The sequence below is a fragment of the Frankliniella occidentalis genome, unplaced genomic scaffold (assembly GCF_000697945.3).
Source record: "Frankliniella occidentalis isolate FOCC.00 unplaced genomic scaffold, Focc_3.1 Scaffold19, whole genome shotgun sequence".
NCBI classification, from domain to species: domain Eukaryota; kingdom Metazoa; phylum Arthropoda; class Insecta; order Thysanoptera; family Thripidae; genus Frankliniella; species Frankliniella occidentalis.
Window position 1 is genome coordinate 1,647,824 of NW_026267149.1, and position 14,795 is coordinate 1,662,618.

General features: G+C 37.6%; 3 protein-coding genes across 11 annotated transcripts in view; 1 reads left to right on the plus strand and 2 right to left on the minus strand.

Moving 5' to 3' along the window:
* Positions 1-14,795, minus strand: part of LOC113207075 (microtubule-associated protein RP/EB family member 1) — a 389,806-nt gene that overhangs the window by 5,055 nt on the left and 369,956 nt on the right. The window lies entirely within an intron of this gene.
* Positions 7-12,745, plus strand: LOC113207071 (voltage-dependent calcium channel subunit alpha-2/delta-2). 3 transcript variants are annotated; one of them, XM_026423431.2, is made up of 22 exons: positions 7-175; positions 463-544; positions 622-735; positions 830-1,028; positions 5,623-5,658; positions 6,790-6,928; positions 6,999-7,103; positions 7,197-7,296; positions 7,395-7,556; positions 8,108-8,365; positions 8,440-8,532; positions 8,623-8,679; positions 8,770-8,937; positions 9,074-9,273; positions 9,352-9,554; positions 9,996-10,146; positions 10,327-10,514; positions 10,591-10,748; positions 10,854-11,068; positions 11,167-11,435; positions 11,524-11,600; positions 11,705-12,745. In XM_026423431.2, the coding sequence occupies exons 1-22, from the start codon at positions 84-86 to the stop codon at positions 11,825-11,827; spliced, it is 3,189 nt and encodes a 1,062-aa protein (XP_026279216.1). In that variant the 5' UTR covers positions 7-83; the 3' UTR covers positions 11,828-12,745. The 3 variants fall into 3 exon arrangements, with proteins under 3 accessions (XP_026279216.1, XP_026279217.1, XP_052120418.1); XM_026423432.2 differs by lacking the exon at positions 5,623-5,658; XM_052264458.1 differs by lacking the exons at positions 7-175; positions 463-544; positions 622-735; positions 830-1,028 and having other exon boundaries at positions 1,975-6,177.
* The window catches only part of LOC113207072 (zinc finger protein 771-like), a 3,269-nt gene continuing 1,213 nt past the window's right edge, over positions 12,740-14,795 (minus strand). Inside the window, exons 2-3 of the mRNA XM_052264465.1 lie at positions 14,573-14,779; positions 12,740-14,485 (exon numbers count right to left, since the gene is read on the minus strand). Of these exons, the coding sequence (XP_052120425.1) occupies positions 13,505-14,485; positions 14,573-14,758 (1,167 nt within the window). The 5' untranslated portion in view covers positions 14,759-14,779 and the 3' untranslated portion in view covers positions 12,740-13,504. The remainder of the gene's footprint in view (positions 14,486-14,572; positions 14,780-14,795) is intronic.

The following is a 14,795-nucleotide window of genomic DNA, read 5'->3' on the forward strand; positions in this document are numbered from 1 at the left end:
ACGCACTCCACTACAGTCGTCTGCTAGATTTTGGTGTCTCAATTTAGAGTGTCTAGAGTGAATAAACTAGTGAACGTATTCAAATGGGTCCAAAAGAAATGTGGAAAACAACTCTATCGTTGTTGACACTCTTTTCTATTCGTGTATCATGTGATTATATTCCTGATTTGGAAACGTAAGTTACTGTTCGTTCAATGCTAGCGGCCGTTTCATTTTCGTTATTTTATCTTATCACATTTCATCATTTTCTTAATTGGTTACTGTCAAATAAAATTCATACTGTTTTAAAAACAGTTTTTCTATTCCAAACACTACAATTTTCTTTATCGTGTTGTTTTGCCAATCACACTTTGTTGGTAGTCATTCATACATATGACTCCTCACTGGTTATTAGTGATCTAACATTTTTATAATCTATTACCTCTTACATGTAGCGTGTCACTTTCTTATTTTCTTTTACAGTTTTTCTCAGCTGTCTTCCAGCTTGGAGGAAAAGCTGCTTTCCACAGCGTCTCACATTTTGAGAACTAAAACTGCATCCGAGGTATATTAATTGTTAGGGGATGCCTCCATGCCAGTGATATGGAATGTTATCTTAATCTCAAAGTCTCCTCCATTCAGGCTTATTCAAACTCGTATGACATCAAACTAATACCAGTAAATGGGACCAAAATACTGGAGGAAGTTTTAACACTAGCTGACTCATTCCTATTGAAAAAGGAGCAAGCTTTGAAGGTGAATTTGATCATTTCCTTGAATATCGTAGTCTATTTATTCTGTGTACCTCCTCACCAACCTGTAGATTTTTAAATGAAATCTCTTCTGGCAGCGCCTATATGAAGCAGCTAAGGATGCTGAAGATAATCATGAAGAGGACTTAACATTGACCCTTCGCAGAGTACAGTTTTTCAATGTGAAAGGATCAGAGGCTGAAGAGGAAGGTGCTCTCATGTATATACCCTCCTTTGGTCAGAATGTATCCATGAATGGCTCAGGAGTTCACATTCCTCTCGAAATCTATGAAGGATGTAAGTACAACTTGTTATATTACACTACAGTTCTGTTAATAACTACAACTTAGCATCTATATAAGCTGTGTTTCAGTGGTTTGTAAAATTTTCCCTCCTCTGGCTAATGGCATTAGCATTATTACTCTAATATTGATGAAGTGATCTATTTATCTCTATTTCAACAATTTTACTTTAGAGAAAATTTTCAAAGAACACTTCTTGCAGAACTTTGGAAAAATTATGCCATCTAACTTTATGTTTAAACCGTTTTGCTTGATCCCTAACCACTTTTATAATGTCCTCATTTACTTTGTGATGCATGACAGTTATGAGATCAATATCATGTATACTTACTAATATGGAAAAAACTGTGTTTGTGCTTTTGACAACTGCTGTTGTCTCTTTAATGTGGGACTGACTTTTGTTTTTGACTAGGGAAATTAATTAATAAGTACGTTACCAAATCCTGTTTTATTCTCAGGGCTGGCACTTTTTCAAACATTTACTTGTTTTATTTGCATTTTGATTGTGTGGTCCACTCTCTTCAATCTTAAACAATTTTTTTTTTACATTAACTACAGACAAGAGCCAAAGTAATTCAGATATTTTTACATTGTTTGATGTTTTGTCATTATTCATGTGTAGTTTGCACGAATCTCAATGTTTTAAAAAAGCTCACCTTTAAAATATTCCTCAGACACTGCATGCCTGTATGGGAGGACAGTGTGTTGAAAGGTCACTTCTCTTTGACAATCTTATCCTTATGTAATGTCTCCTAAGTATCTACTGTATTTATGGTCAAATGGTGCACCAGTCAACCTGTTATGCCAGGAATAATGTTACTGAAACAATCTTGCAGTCTTGTGCATGTATTGTTCCACAGGCGTAAGAATGTGAATGGTTCACTTCACAAGACACAACAAACATAGCACAGGAATGATGAATTGAGTGGGGTGTTTTTTAGGACACAACCATGCTCGGTGCATTGCCACCAGCATAGCGCGTGCAGCGGGGAAGGGGGGCGCAGAGCTCCCTAAGGGTGACGGCTGCCCAAAGCGGTCATCCAGTTTTACACCTGCTCCTAGCATCTCACGGAAAGGCCGGCGTACGTAGGGAGCATGAAGCAAGATGTTTGACCACAGTTGGTGCCTGCTAAAACTGATTGACTAGTGCTGACTTGTATATTTCAAGGAAAATTTTTTGGTTTGGTTGCAGAGCTGTCACAATATAGTATCACCTAGTATTTCTCATATGATTCCATTGAATTTATTCTTTAATCCATTTCCTGATAATTATAGCATCAAATTTTACTATTTTGTCAAAGATTTTTGTCAGTGAAGATCAGTGGTCGGTTATAAGCAATAATTATTTATAATTTTCATATGTCAAACTGCTCTATTTAAAAAGAAGCTCCAGACTCTGTTAAAACTAGCTTTGGATACTCTTAATAGGGTTTGCAATGTTATTGGAATTCATTGGCATATTTTTGATATTTTGTGACAGGTCTGAAAACAGTGATTTTATTTTTTTTATATCTTTTCCAAATTGCATATAATTGCCTTCGTGTGTTGTGTGTTTGCTAGGGCCAGGGCATGCGTGGCCATAGATATTGAAGGGAAATGAACTGATCAGCATTCTCTTATTTCGTCTAGAAAAATAATTTAGCATCTCCATCCCTTTTCTGTGTGTGTCATGTTTAGACAATAGACAACCCTAAAAGACAGGAATCCTGGAACTGCATCTTCTTAGATGATGAACATGATTTTAGAATGTAGATCTGTAGGGATTGATTTAAATTCTTTCAGCATGTGTTTTCCTTTCTTTCCAATTGTAAAGTTTCAAATCGTTTTTGCAGTTTGGCAGCTGAAGTGAAAGATCAGTTTGCTAGTGTGTTCACTTAAACTAAAAGTGTCTATGAATATCTAATAGCCATGCATCAAAAATTTTAATTGCCCATAAGTTACCGGCTGCTATTTAGATGCATTAAAATTTCAAGGTATACATCAAATTTATTTCAGTTTTAGCAGGAACAGAAGGTCCTTCAGGGTTTTATCTCTTCCAGTGTATGTGTTTCACCAAAGACTTTGGTTTCCAAATATTTGTTGAGTTTGTGACTCACGGCTGTCAGGCCTCTGACCAACAAATACATTTTTCAATTTAAATTCTTATTGAAATATAGTAAGTTTATGTGCGCATTAATTGCACATTAACTTTAAAAGTCAGCAAAACTAGACGGTTTTGTTGTGATTTAAAAAAAAACTAAAAAATTGCCTTGTCGTTGGCAGAACTTTTATTTCGAAGCAGAGTGCAGGTACCAAAGTGTGATAAGTGATTTGGTGTTAGAGTGTGGAAACAGCATTGCTTGAGCCCAACCAGCTGCTCCTCTTAGCTGGGAGAATCAAGTTGCTTTTTAATTGTTTCACCAAAATGTTTCTCTCGTATACATACTGTGATTACAAATCACTCCCTTCCTAGTTTGTTTTTGCACTTACAGTTGCTGTTGCTACTGAAACTCTTCTAATGAAAATAAAATTAATATTGAATCATGCACAACTAACAAACTGGATGGTGGAATTTTTAAAGGAAGTAGTGTGATTCTCTCCCACAGATTAGTATTTCCATTTTTAGAATAGGATTCTTAAAGGGGGAAACATCTGGAGGGTCCCCTGTCTAGAGCCCCCCCCCCCCTTAATTTTTTACAATTATGTAAAGCTTTTATTTACAAAAAAAAAGTTTTTCTTAACATTTCAATATTAATTTTAAAAATCCAATATTTTTTAAATCTAATTTTAAGAGTGAGGGTGGGCTAGAAATTTTCCATACTGCTTCCAAATGTTCTGTTTGTCGGGCTCTTGCTCTCAACTTGAGTGTTGATTGTCAGTTGCAATCTGTCTACTAGACAACTGGCTAAGAGAATTAATGGCTTATTCTCTATGCAGTAAGATTTTTTCTGAAGTGTTGAAATGTTGTGCACTTGCAAGTGCTTGACACATCCAAATGTCAAACAAAAATGTTACTCCGTATCTTTTTGGTACATTTAGTGCGGGGCAATATTTGTAGTGATTCGCCTTGCAATGGACACTTGGACACTGCACTTGCTGAACAGAATGCAGTGACATTTTTTTCGACTTTTTGATGTGCTAGCCACTTGAAAGTGCACTACATTTTCTCACTTCAAAAAAAGTGCTACTAAATAGAGAACACTACCATAAATTTTTATAGCCTGATGTCTCCTGGACAGATCGCTGCTAGCAAATAAAAACATTCATGTTGAGAGCAAGAGCCGGACAAACACAACATTTAGAAGCAATATTCAAAATTTCTAGGTCATTCTGACCTTTAGAATTAGTCGTAAATAATATTGGAACATTCTAATAATTTTTAAATGTTAAAAACTCATGTTTTAACAAAAACTAGAAAAAATAGTAAAAAATCCTAGGGGGACCCTCCAGACAGGGAAGCCCCAGGATCTTCCCTTTAAAGGTGTTGATTTGTTTGATGTATCAAAATCTGAGAATTTAAGACACCTCTCAGTTTGTTGTCATGCAGTTAAAAACATGCCCGCTTTGACTGTTTTTCAAGCCACCACATTGAAAGGCTTTTTTAAAATGTACTTTATGTGTTCATTATGATGTTCATCAAAACAAAAATCATTTTTTGTTTTTGTTTTTTTGTTTTTATTTGAGTAATCAAGAACACATCAGTACTTCTTTGAAATGGCATTTACGTTTGTTTTATTTCATCCATAGGTACTGGGTGTGATATATTTTGAAAGACTTAACTTGGTATTCTCACCTTCAGGGTGACCTGTTTGCACAGGTGTTTCTGTAAGTATGCAACCCATTCTACTTCAGGTGCGAGAGGAGGCAAGGGGGGAAGTGGGGAGGGCTCACCTACTCCCCTTGCTGAGCTGAAGTAGATTGGGTTGCATACTTACAGACACACCGGTGCAAACGGGCCACCCTGTATAGTCGTGCACACTTGTGTGTAGCACATTTATTCTGTCTAAATCAGTCATGATTAGATAATTTTTAAATAATTATAAAATTTCATTATTTCCTCTCTGTCTAATTAAAATGAATTATTCAAAAAGTTAAGTAAAAACTAAATTTTGAATAATTACTATTTTATGTTGACAGTAGTATTAAGTAAGTAGTTTTCTTTGAATCATGACTGACTGGAAAGATTGTGTGCTTACTTCAGTTTCAACGTTGTACACCATTGTGTGTGTGTGTGTTTGCGCGCGTGCGCGTGTGTGCATTTTAGATGTTTATGTGTTTGGCATGCATCTAAATCCTTCATTCCATGATGCCGGGTGTTATTTCTTCTGAGTGTGGAATGTCTCAGTGCCAAATGAATCCTCATCAATATACCTTACATACTCATTCCCAAGAGTAAGCCAGTTATACTATGTATTTCTCTGAATTAATTTCACTAGAGGTAGTTCTGGTGCATAGAAGTAGAACTTTTCATTTGGTCAAATGACATGTTCATAAAGCAATTTCCATATGTATGTGTTTATGCTTTTTTTCAATGGGGAGGAACGACATCTTAACTGTTCTTATAAAACATCTATCTGTTGACTACTTCTGGAATTATTTTTTTGTTTTAGGGATGGGCTCCCTCTTCAAAGTGGTTTGGGGTCATGGTATGTGAATCAAAGTCCTAATATTTCACTTGATCTTGCCTACATCTGTAAGGCCTTGGCTTAGCATGTTCAGGTTGTGTAGGATATTGATTCCAATGTCTACAATTATAAACCTTTAAAAAAATAATTAAAAGATGCCTCTTGCAAAGCTTGTAGGGCTTTTTCACTATCTGGATGGTCACCAAATCCAGTTAATGTACAGCAGTTTATTTTTTGAAGCTGATTTATCTCTCTTTGTACTTATCTATTTGGCTTATACAAACTCTATAATTCACACGAATGTACTTTCCATATTGAAATTATTGGCCTCAACAAAGTGACACTGAGTAAGTAGCCTAGTGCAGCTGCACCCATTGCTTTCCTGTACATAATATTCTACTGCACTTTTCGGAGACAGTGGGTGTGGGTAAGAATCAGATAACAATTTTAAAGGCAGCTTCTTATCTTTTTTGTCTTTGTTTTGTAGCTTTCATCAATTGGTTTATATTATTGAATGAAGTCTTTCAAAATTTATGAAACGTAAGTGATGATTCACATATTTACCCCCCTCCTCCTCCTTCCCCAATGCTTCCCTCTGCTTTTTCTCGGTAAACTGAAGATTTCAAGGGCCCTAGTTTTGCTCTTTTAAGTGTTCAACCAATTTGATCAAGACTCCCGGATTCTCGGCCATCATAAAGAATAATAAATAAATAAGAAGAATAAGTCTTGATACACTTTGACTTTCCCACTCATAGGATAAAATTTTCCTCTTGATTACACATCATGGCTCTAAAATGCAGTTTTGCTTGCTTTGATAGATGCATGTTCTGTGGGCAAACAATAAAATTTATGTTAAGTTTCTCTCTTGTGGCTTTTGTATGATTTCAGACCTTACTGTAATCATATCAGAATACATTTTAGGAATACGATAAGGTATGTAAGAAAAATTGTCTTTGCTTTAACCCAGTGTATTATTTTGACCGCTATACCATGTAAACATTTTGGTCAAAATTTCAGAAAGCAAAGCATGCTTATTTACAAAATTAACTTTTTGGGTATGAAAGAATTCTGAATTGGAATGCCTTTCATTGCCTTGACCAATAAAATATGTCACATCTAACTTAATCTTATGTTTAATTTTCCTGCTTGCAGATCCAGAAATTTTGAATGGGTTACGGTGGAGTGCAGCCTTAGATAAAGTCTTTGCAAAGAATTTTGAAGAAGATCCAACGCTACGCTGGCAGTATTTCGGCAGTGCACGGGGCTTCATGCGTATATATCCTGCTCTTAGGTATATAGACAAGTATATTAGTGTATTGGTTTATTTTTTTGTTTCACGTTGTTAACACTACCATTTTCAGATGGCCTGAAAACCTTAATCCACCTGATTTGTATGATGTTCGTCGAAGATCGTGGTATATACACAGCATTTCTTCTCCAAAAGATATCATAATCTTGATTGACAAGTAATGTTTTCCAATATCCATTTTCTTAATTATTATTATTATTTTGTGGTCATCTAATTATTTATTGTTAATTACCTTATATATTTTATGTAGGAGTGGAAGTGTACATGGTCAGACAATAGATATTATGAAAATAGCTGTAAAGGCTCTGATAAAGACCCTCTCTGAAGATGATTATGTTAATGTAGCATGGGTAATGTTATTTTAACTTTTTTCCTTAAAATTCCTAAAATTTATAAACTTTCCAAAGCTTCCATTTTGATGGATTCTTTTATGGTCATATTTTACCAGTTCAACAATGAAGTCAACTGGGTTGTTCCCTGTATGGACAGTCTGGTGCCAGCTACCAGTCAAAACAAGCGAGTACTATTAGATGCTGTTGATCGTCTCCATGAGAGCAACCTAACCAGCTACGAAACTGCTCTGGAGTTTGCATATGATGCATTTCAAAGGGTGAGTTTTTATATACAATCTAACATTTAGCTCAAGCATGGATTTATGTTCTTATGGTCTATGTTACTAGTAAGATTTTCACTTTTCAAACTGTAGCACTTACATGTATATTTTAAAATAATTTTACTCAGTTGCTCTCCTTTAATCTTTAATATTTTATTTCACAATTCTTGAGTGAAAGTCGTGGCAAGATGCATATGTATCTTGTTTTGTCTTGCATGTTCTATGGAGCACAGTAGAAATGGCTTTTGTTTTATACAGAATGCGATGATTTTTATTTGTAGGCCCACTATGGCGCTTTTGGAGTTTGTGTTGTCTGCATGTTAAATTGCATTTAACCTACTCTCTTCAGCCAGGAAATAGTGCATGGCTAATTATGATGGTGCACATTTAGTAGGACATCTATTATTCAACTATCATCATACTAGAGGTAGTATTGGCCTCAGGTGCTGCAGGACAAAATTAAGGTATGAATACTGCTTCATTATTGGAGGGAAATCTATCTCCTATGTTTCTACTCACGTACATGTTTCTGTGCTTGCACACTGCAGTTTTCGGAAGACCGTGAGCCATGGGAGGGTGCAAATTGTCACAAGGCTATAATGTTCTTCAGTGATGGTGGGACTGAATGGCCTCATGAGCTAAGTGCCCATCTTTGTAATGAGTCAACTGAAGACTGTGTCCGAGTTTTCACATTTGGATGTGGTCCCCACCCAATTCCTACTGTTGTTCTCAAAAGTATGGCCTGTAAGACTAGAGGGTACTTCAGTAGCATTACAGCATTGGGTGCCATACAAAATCGCATTCAGGTATTGCACAGAAAAATTTTTAAATTTCTACAACAGCAAAAATGAAATGTTTCTTAGCAGTTCCAAATTTGCAGGATTATGTTCGTGTTTTGGGCCGCCCTCTTGTTTTGTCTGATGGAGCAACTAAAGATCTTTTCCACTGGCACAATGTTTACATAGACAAAGGAGTATGTCTCTATTTTCACTTTACATTTCAGTTAATGGAACATGGTATGTGGTGTGATTCAATTTTGACTTACTTTTCTTCATCTCCACAGGGACTTGGACCAGTTATCACTGTAACTCTGCCGGTTGGTAGTTCATCTTTTGATGTGGTTAGTTTCAAAGGAAAAAAAAAAATATCAATAATAATTTACTGAAAAAACAAAAATTCTATGTAGAATTAAAATTAATTTTTGTTCCAGCGTGATCCACTTCTCCTAGGTGTTGTGGGCACTGACATCCCCACAAGCAACCTGGAGGATCTTTTTCCAAAGCACTTGCTGGGCTCTTTTGGATACCCCTATGCCATAAATAACAATGGTTTCGTTGTCTTCCACCCACAACTTCATCATCACATGTCATTCTTGCAGGTAATAATAAATTATCAAGTACCAGCATTTTTCCTTTCTTTTGTGTTTACATGTCTGCTGGGCTGATATAAAACGAAAACAGAAAAAATCCATTCAGGTCATGACTTTTTAATGCCTTTGGTTTATTTTTGAACAGGGTGAAGACCCACCAAACATAGATTTGGTTGAAGCTGAAGGGTCTGACTGGGAAGTCTTGGAACGGATGAGAGAATCAATAGTTAGGGGTCACTTTGGACACAATATGTATCCACAGGCAATCATACCTGTTGATCTTGGACGTGCAATACTTATTTCTATGAATCACTTTTATGGACCCCTCAAAACGTCAAATTTCAGGTAAACCATTTACCATTTGTGATGTAATTTTTTCCTCATTTGTGTCTACATAATTTTAAATTTTCTGTTTCTTTTAAGGATGGGTCTAGCTATACCTCCTGGACATAATGTGATAAATGTTTTAAACACACCTCTAAATGTAGACCACTTCAGTAGTCTTCGCAATCTTCCTGGTACATTACTAGCACCATGGAAATACTGCTTTGATATTCAGACCAACACAGATTCCCAAGAATTTATTGAAGAATTGATCATGTCTGTCACTGAAAAACAACATAAATGTGAGGTCCCTTCTGTTACATTGAGGGGCCAGCAGCTCCAAAAAGTCTCATACACCTAATTTCAGGATTTCACGTGATTTTACTGATTTCAAACTGGATTCCCTTTGATTTCAGCATGATTTCTAATTATTTCAAGTAAATTCCACAGATTTCAAATGAATTGAGATGATTTAATATGACTAAATTTTGCAGATGCTAGGCTGATTAGTAATGAATTGGAGGGATTTCTAATGAATTGAAAGGATTTTAATGTGATTTCTGAACGAATTTAGGGGATTCAAGGGATTTCCTGGGAATTCGGAGGAATTCATGTTATTTCAGTGATTTTGAGGGCCTGGAGACTTGAATTCAAGAGTTGTGGGCCCCTCGTATTAAATATTCTCATCTTCCTGTATCCAATCAAAAACTCAATCAATTATACAACTTTCTTCATTATCTTAGGTAATGTTGGGTTGCTCCGCCATCTACTCTTGGACATGGATAAAACACGTTTTTTGATTGCTGAATGGGAAAAGACTGGTCCAGAAAAACAGGGTATTAGAAGCCGTTTTATCAGCACAGAAGGTGGTCTTACTATTGTTCGACCTATCAGGTATATTTAACCACATATTTGTTTTTGTGCTTTTTCTCAAGGCTTTTTAATTTACTTTTTAACACCTTGAGTCCCAGTGGGGGTAGGAAACGCAGCATGCTGTGGCCATTCAGGTGGTCACATGGGACTCAATGTGTTAATACTTCTATCAGTATGTTAACCCCATTATTTGCCATTTAGTCGTTTGGCAGAATATGAGGGAACCAGGAATCCGCACAAGAACCATAAGTACCTTCGAGCTATGGCAAGGAATCAGTGTGTTTTTACACCTACCCTCAACCGGGATGATTCTAAAACCGAAGACAGTTATGTATTCATCACATGTCCCATTCCTTATGAGAAAGGAAGTGAAACTGTGAACGTAGGAGGTGTGTGGATGCTGATAACTTGTGCAATTTATAGTGTAAAAATGTTCTAAGTACCTTCCCTCACTATTGTTTGCAGTTGCTGGAGTTGAGCTGGACCAAAAACTTATTCAGGCCGATTTCAATAGTGTCTTGCAATTTTACTGTGGTGATAATGAGAAACTTCAACTCCAACACAACTGCTACTTAATTGATGATGGTGGTTTCATTGTGGCATCTAATCAACCAGATAAGCCAGTAAAGCTCTGTTTACATACTAAAATATGTGTAAAAACTTCATTTCAAATTTAAATTCTATTATTTTATTGCTTTTTTTTTGTTTTGTTTTGTTTTTTTTGCCAGACAGGGGATTTTATTGGTGTGGTAGACCCGCAACTGACTGAGAGCCTTTTAGAAAAAGGATTCTACCGACTGCAAGAGCGTTATAACTTGCAAGCATGGTGTTTAAGAGGGGCAAGTGAAGCAACACAATCCTCTGCAAGATTCAGCTCTTCTCTTGCTTCTATTTTAAGAAATATGTGGGCTGGGCTATCTAGTGCACAATTGCTTTTCCAGAGGTAAAATGTTTTTGTTTTTTATCATCACTAAAAAATTGTAAAAAAAATAATCTTGAGAGTACTGATTACTGATATTTATTTTTAAAAATCAATTTCAGTCTTATTTCATGGATTCAACCCAAACCTGTGAAATCCTTTTATGGGTGGGAGCTCATACGTCGAAATTACAGTTGCATTACTAAAGGATCGTGGCTTGTGTTGAGTGACAGTCTTTCCCGCCCCATGGAATACCAGTTTGGTTGTGGAGATTGTTCTAGAGTTATTTATGCTGCTCCTATGAACTTCTTAAGTGCCACTCTTGTAATCTCTCAACCAATGTGTAGTTGTGCAGAACCATCCATCCCAATATCCTTCTTCCCTCAAGAAGGTAAGCATTTTAATAAGTTTTTCACTTATGACACATTACTTCAATACTCAATTCAAGAGCTAACAATTCAATACCTCTTTATATATAGATGCTGGTCCTGATTATTGTATTCATCAGAAAGTTGTGAGAGAGCGCAAGCACAAGTGTTACAGCTATACCAGAAATGTAAGTCATTATTGTCTTGTTACACCAACTATAATTAATCCGTTAGTCCTGTTACAACCTCTCTCATGGTTAAAACAAATGTGTTCATTGTTTTATTTTTGCAGGAAAATGGAACAAGTTGTTATCCTGGTGATGCTCCTAGTGATAATGGAAGTGGTACTTTACCAAGAATGTCAAGCTTGTTATATTTTGGTCCTCTAATGTACATCATGCAAAAGAACTTATAACTAGTGACAATTTTAGTAACGCCTATATTTTTTAATTAATGTATTTTGGGTTGAGTGCCATTAGTAGTACTTCAAAATGGCCCTTTCGGAATAGTTTGAGGAAACTCAAGGCTTATTGAAAATCTATGCTGTGTTTTTATTCTCTGCAGAAAATGGACCGCTAGAGTTTCATCATTTTTCTTCAAAGGGTAACTGAAATTAAAATTGCACTATTCTTTTTGGTAGGATAGTCAGTTGTTCAAGGCACTGACATTTTTACTGTATAATCTAGTGAAGTTACACAGGGTCCAAGCATTTTTAAATATTTATATAGAGAAAATATGTTACCTATTTTAAAACTCTTATCAAAAGTTATTTAGTCTTTTATCTCAGCATAAAGCTTTTACCTGTTAACATGTTATCAACTAGTTTAGTTTTCTTATTATACAAGTGTTTTATCCTCCCTTGAGAGTCCTAGAGCTTAGGACTTACTTATTAACCTCTCCATCATTGCTTCTGCTCAAGACAGACACAGCATGACTGTGATGATAATTGATTGATGTTACCGGAAATATCAATGTATTGTGATAGATCATGCACCTTGTACTTCTACAAGAGCTTTAGATTTAGAACTGGGGACCCCTTGCCCTGCCCAAGTATTGTGATAAAGGTATTGGTGTGATGGCATTTAGCAGTCTTCAGTGCCTGTCAAGGAAATCAGTAGGTAACCAGATTAAGTATGAACAAGTGAAGCCTATTGTAATGTATTCCTAAGGAAAATGTTAACTTCTTACTGGTCATTGTGTTCAAACAAAACTGAGAATTTTACCAAATTAAGTTTTAGATTGCACCTAGCAATGACACAATAAATTTGAGTAAGTTGGAAGTAGACTGATCAATATGTAGACTGGAAATCTTCAATAAAAGTAAAACTTAAAACAGTTCAATTTATTACGTTTTTAAAACATTCACACATTTATTAGTATTGATACACCAAGGTAACAACAAATGAGTGCAGTGTACATCATTAAAAGTTAATTATACTTATGGGTTACCAATTAACTTTACACAATAAAGTTAAGGAGTCCTTAATAAAACTTCATTTATGTACTTACAAAGAACTGAGTTCAGCTAAGGAATCAAATTTTATAAAACAAGGATGAAAAACAGTTTTCAAAAATGGACCACCTGTGTTCCTCGACAGAACTTACCACTAAACCACAAAGTCTAAAGTAGTAGCTCAAAACAGGACTAGAAAGTGACCTAATTTAAAGAACTACACATTAAGTGACGGCAATTTAACACCTGCAATGAATCATTGGGGAAGTGTCATGCATCGGTCAAAATTAAGTTCTAACTATCTCCATTTAACTATTTAAGAGAATCTAAATTACTGGCAACCATTTATAAGTGCTGTACTGTCAGGCAAATAAAATATTAACACAATACATCAGACTTTAAATATATACATATAAAAAAAACACACAAAAAAAAACTCTGTTTAGTGAACTGCACTAGAGTCTAAAATGAGAACTGAAAGTCAAATTTAAGTCTTACCTACAGTAAAATATTTTTGTACTGCAAAAAAGTAATAAATGCCAATGTTCAAACTCACTGAAATTTGACAGAGGCACAATAATTTTACCAACAGTACCTAAAACAGAAAATAGTATGCAACTTCATCAAGCTGCCAAAAATTTATAAAATAAGAACTTCATCATTTGCTGGGAGTAATGCAGCGATGGCAGCATCTTGTTCCTCTCTTGTGACATTGCGCTCCTCCCTCACTTCATCCACTTCGGCAGGGTCCTCTTCCTGGCCAGCCTGGTTGTGAGCGATTCCAACGTGATCGCGAAGATCGTACGGCCTTCTGAAACGCCGTTCACACTGGGTGCAAGGAAACGGAAAGCTCTCCGTGTGGATCATTTCATGCATTTTAAGAGCGCTCCGTCCACGGAAATCGCGATTGCATGACACACAAAGGTAGGGCTTTTCGCCGGTATGTGTGCGGATATGGTAGTCCACACATTCTTTCCAAGCAAAGCGCCGGGGACAGTAAGTGCAGGAATATGGTTTGTAGCCCGTGTGCACCCTGGTGTGAGTCTTGAGGTACTCGGCCCTGCTAAACACCTTGTCGCATTGGTCGCAGGGGAAGGGGCGCTCACCGCGGTGCACCGTCAGGTAGTGGGCCTCCATCACGTCGCGGTTCACGTAGCCGCGGCCGCAGTCCGGACAGGGGAAGGGCTTCTCGACGGGATGCTCGTCGCTGAAGTGGCGGGTCATGAGGTTGTGGTGGGTAAACCTGGCCGGGCAGGCCTTGCACGAGAACCGTGCCACCCCCAAGCCACCCTCGGCGTGGCCGACGCCGCCCTCTTGCTCCGCGGCGACCTGCCGCTCCCTCTGGGCCATCATCTGGATTCGGTGCAGCTGGTACAGGCGGAACCTCTCCTGCCTCTCGGCCTGGGTGGCTGCGGCTGCCTCCTCCTGGCGGCGCTGCTCGAGCTCCAGTTGTTCCGCACGCAGGCGCTCGAGGTGGTCTTCGAGCTGAGCGTGCTCTGGTTCGGGGGCAGCGAGGAGTTCCTGCTGCTGGCGTTGGTTCACCTGCAGCTGCCTGAGGGGGTCGAGCTGTGGAGAGTTCGTACCGCTGCCCTCGGCTGCGCGTGCGGCCGCCGTCTGCACCTGTTGACATGTAAGTACACATATAAGCAGTCAGAAAAACCGGTAGGGAAGTCCAGGGAGATGCCTCCACAAGTAAACTCTACCCACCTGCATGGCCAGTCTGGCCCCTGAAGTCTGGCGAACCCGATCGCCCTGAGCGCCATCCTCGACGTTCGGTGGGTCATCAAATCGGAGCTGGGGCATAACTTCCTCGTCGCTCATGGGCTCTGTCAGCACGCTGTCGTAGTCGGAATGCTCGTCGCCGGACGACGATGCTCTCGTGGCGGGATTCATTTTCACGAATCGGTCGGAGAGCTGAAGCAAGAGGGAA

Coding starts and splice junctions, on each gene's coding strand:
- LOC113207071 (XM_026423431.2), top strand. CDS start 84: ATGGGTCCAAAAGAAATGTGGAAAACAACTCTATCGTTGTTGACACTC. Junction 9,555..9,995: donor CACTGAAAAACAACATAAAT/GTGAGGTCCCTT, acceptor TCATTATCTTAG/GTAATGTTGGGTTGCTCCGC. Junction 11,601..11,704: donor GTTACAGCTATACCAGAAAT/GTAAGTCATTAT, acceptor TTATTTTTGCAG/GAAAATGGAACAAGTTGTTA.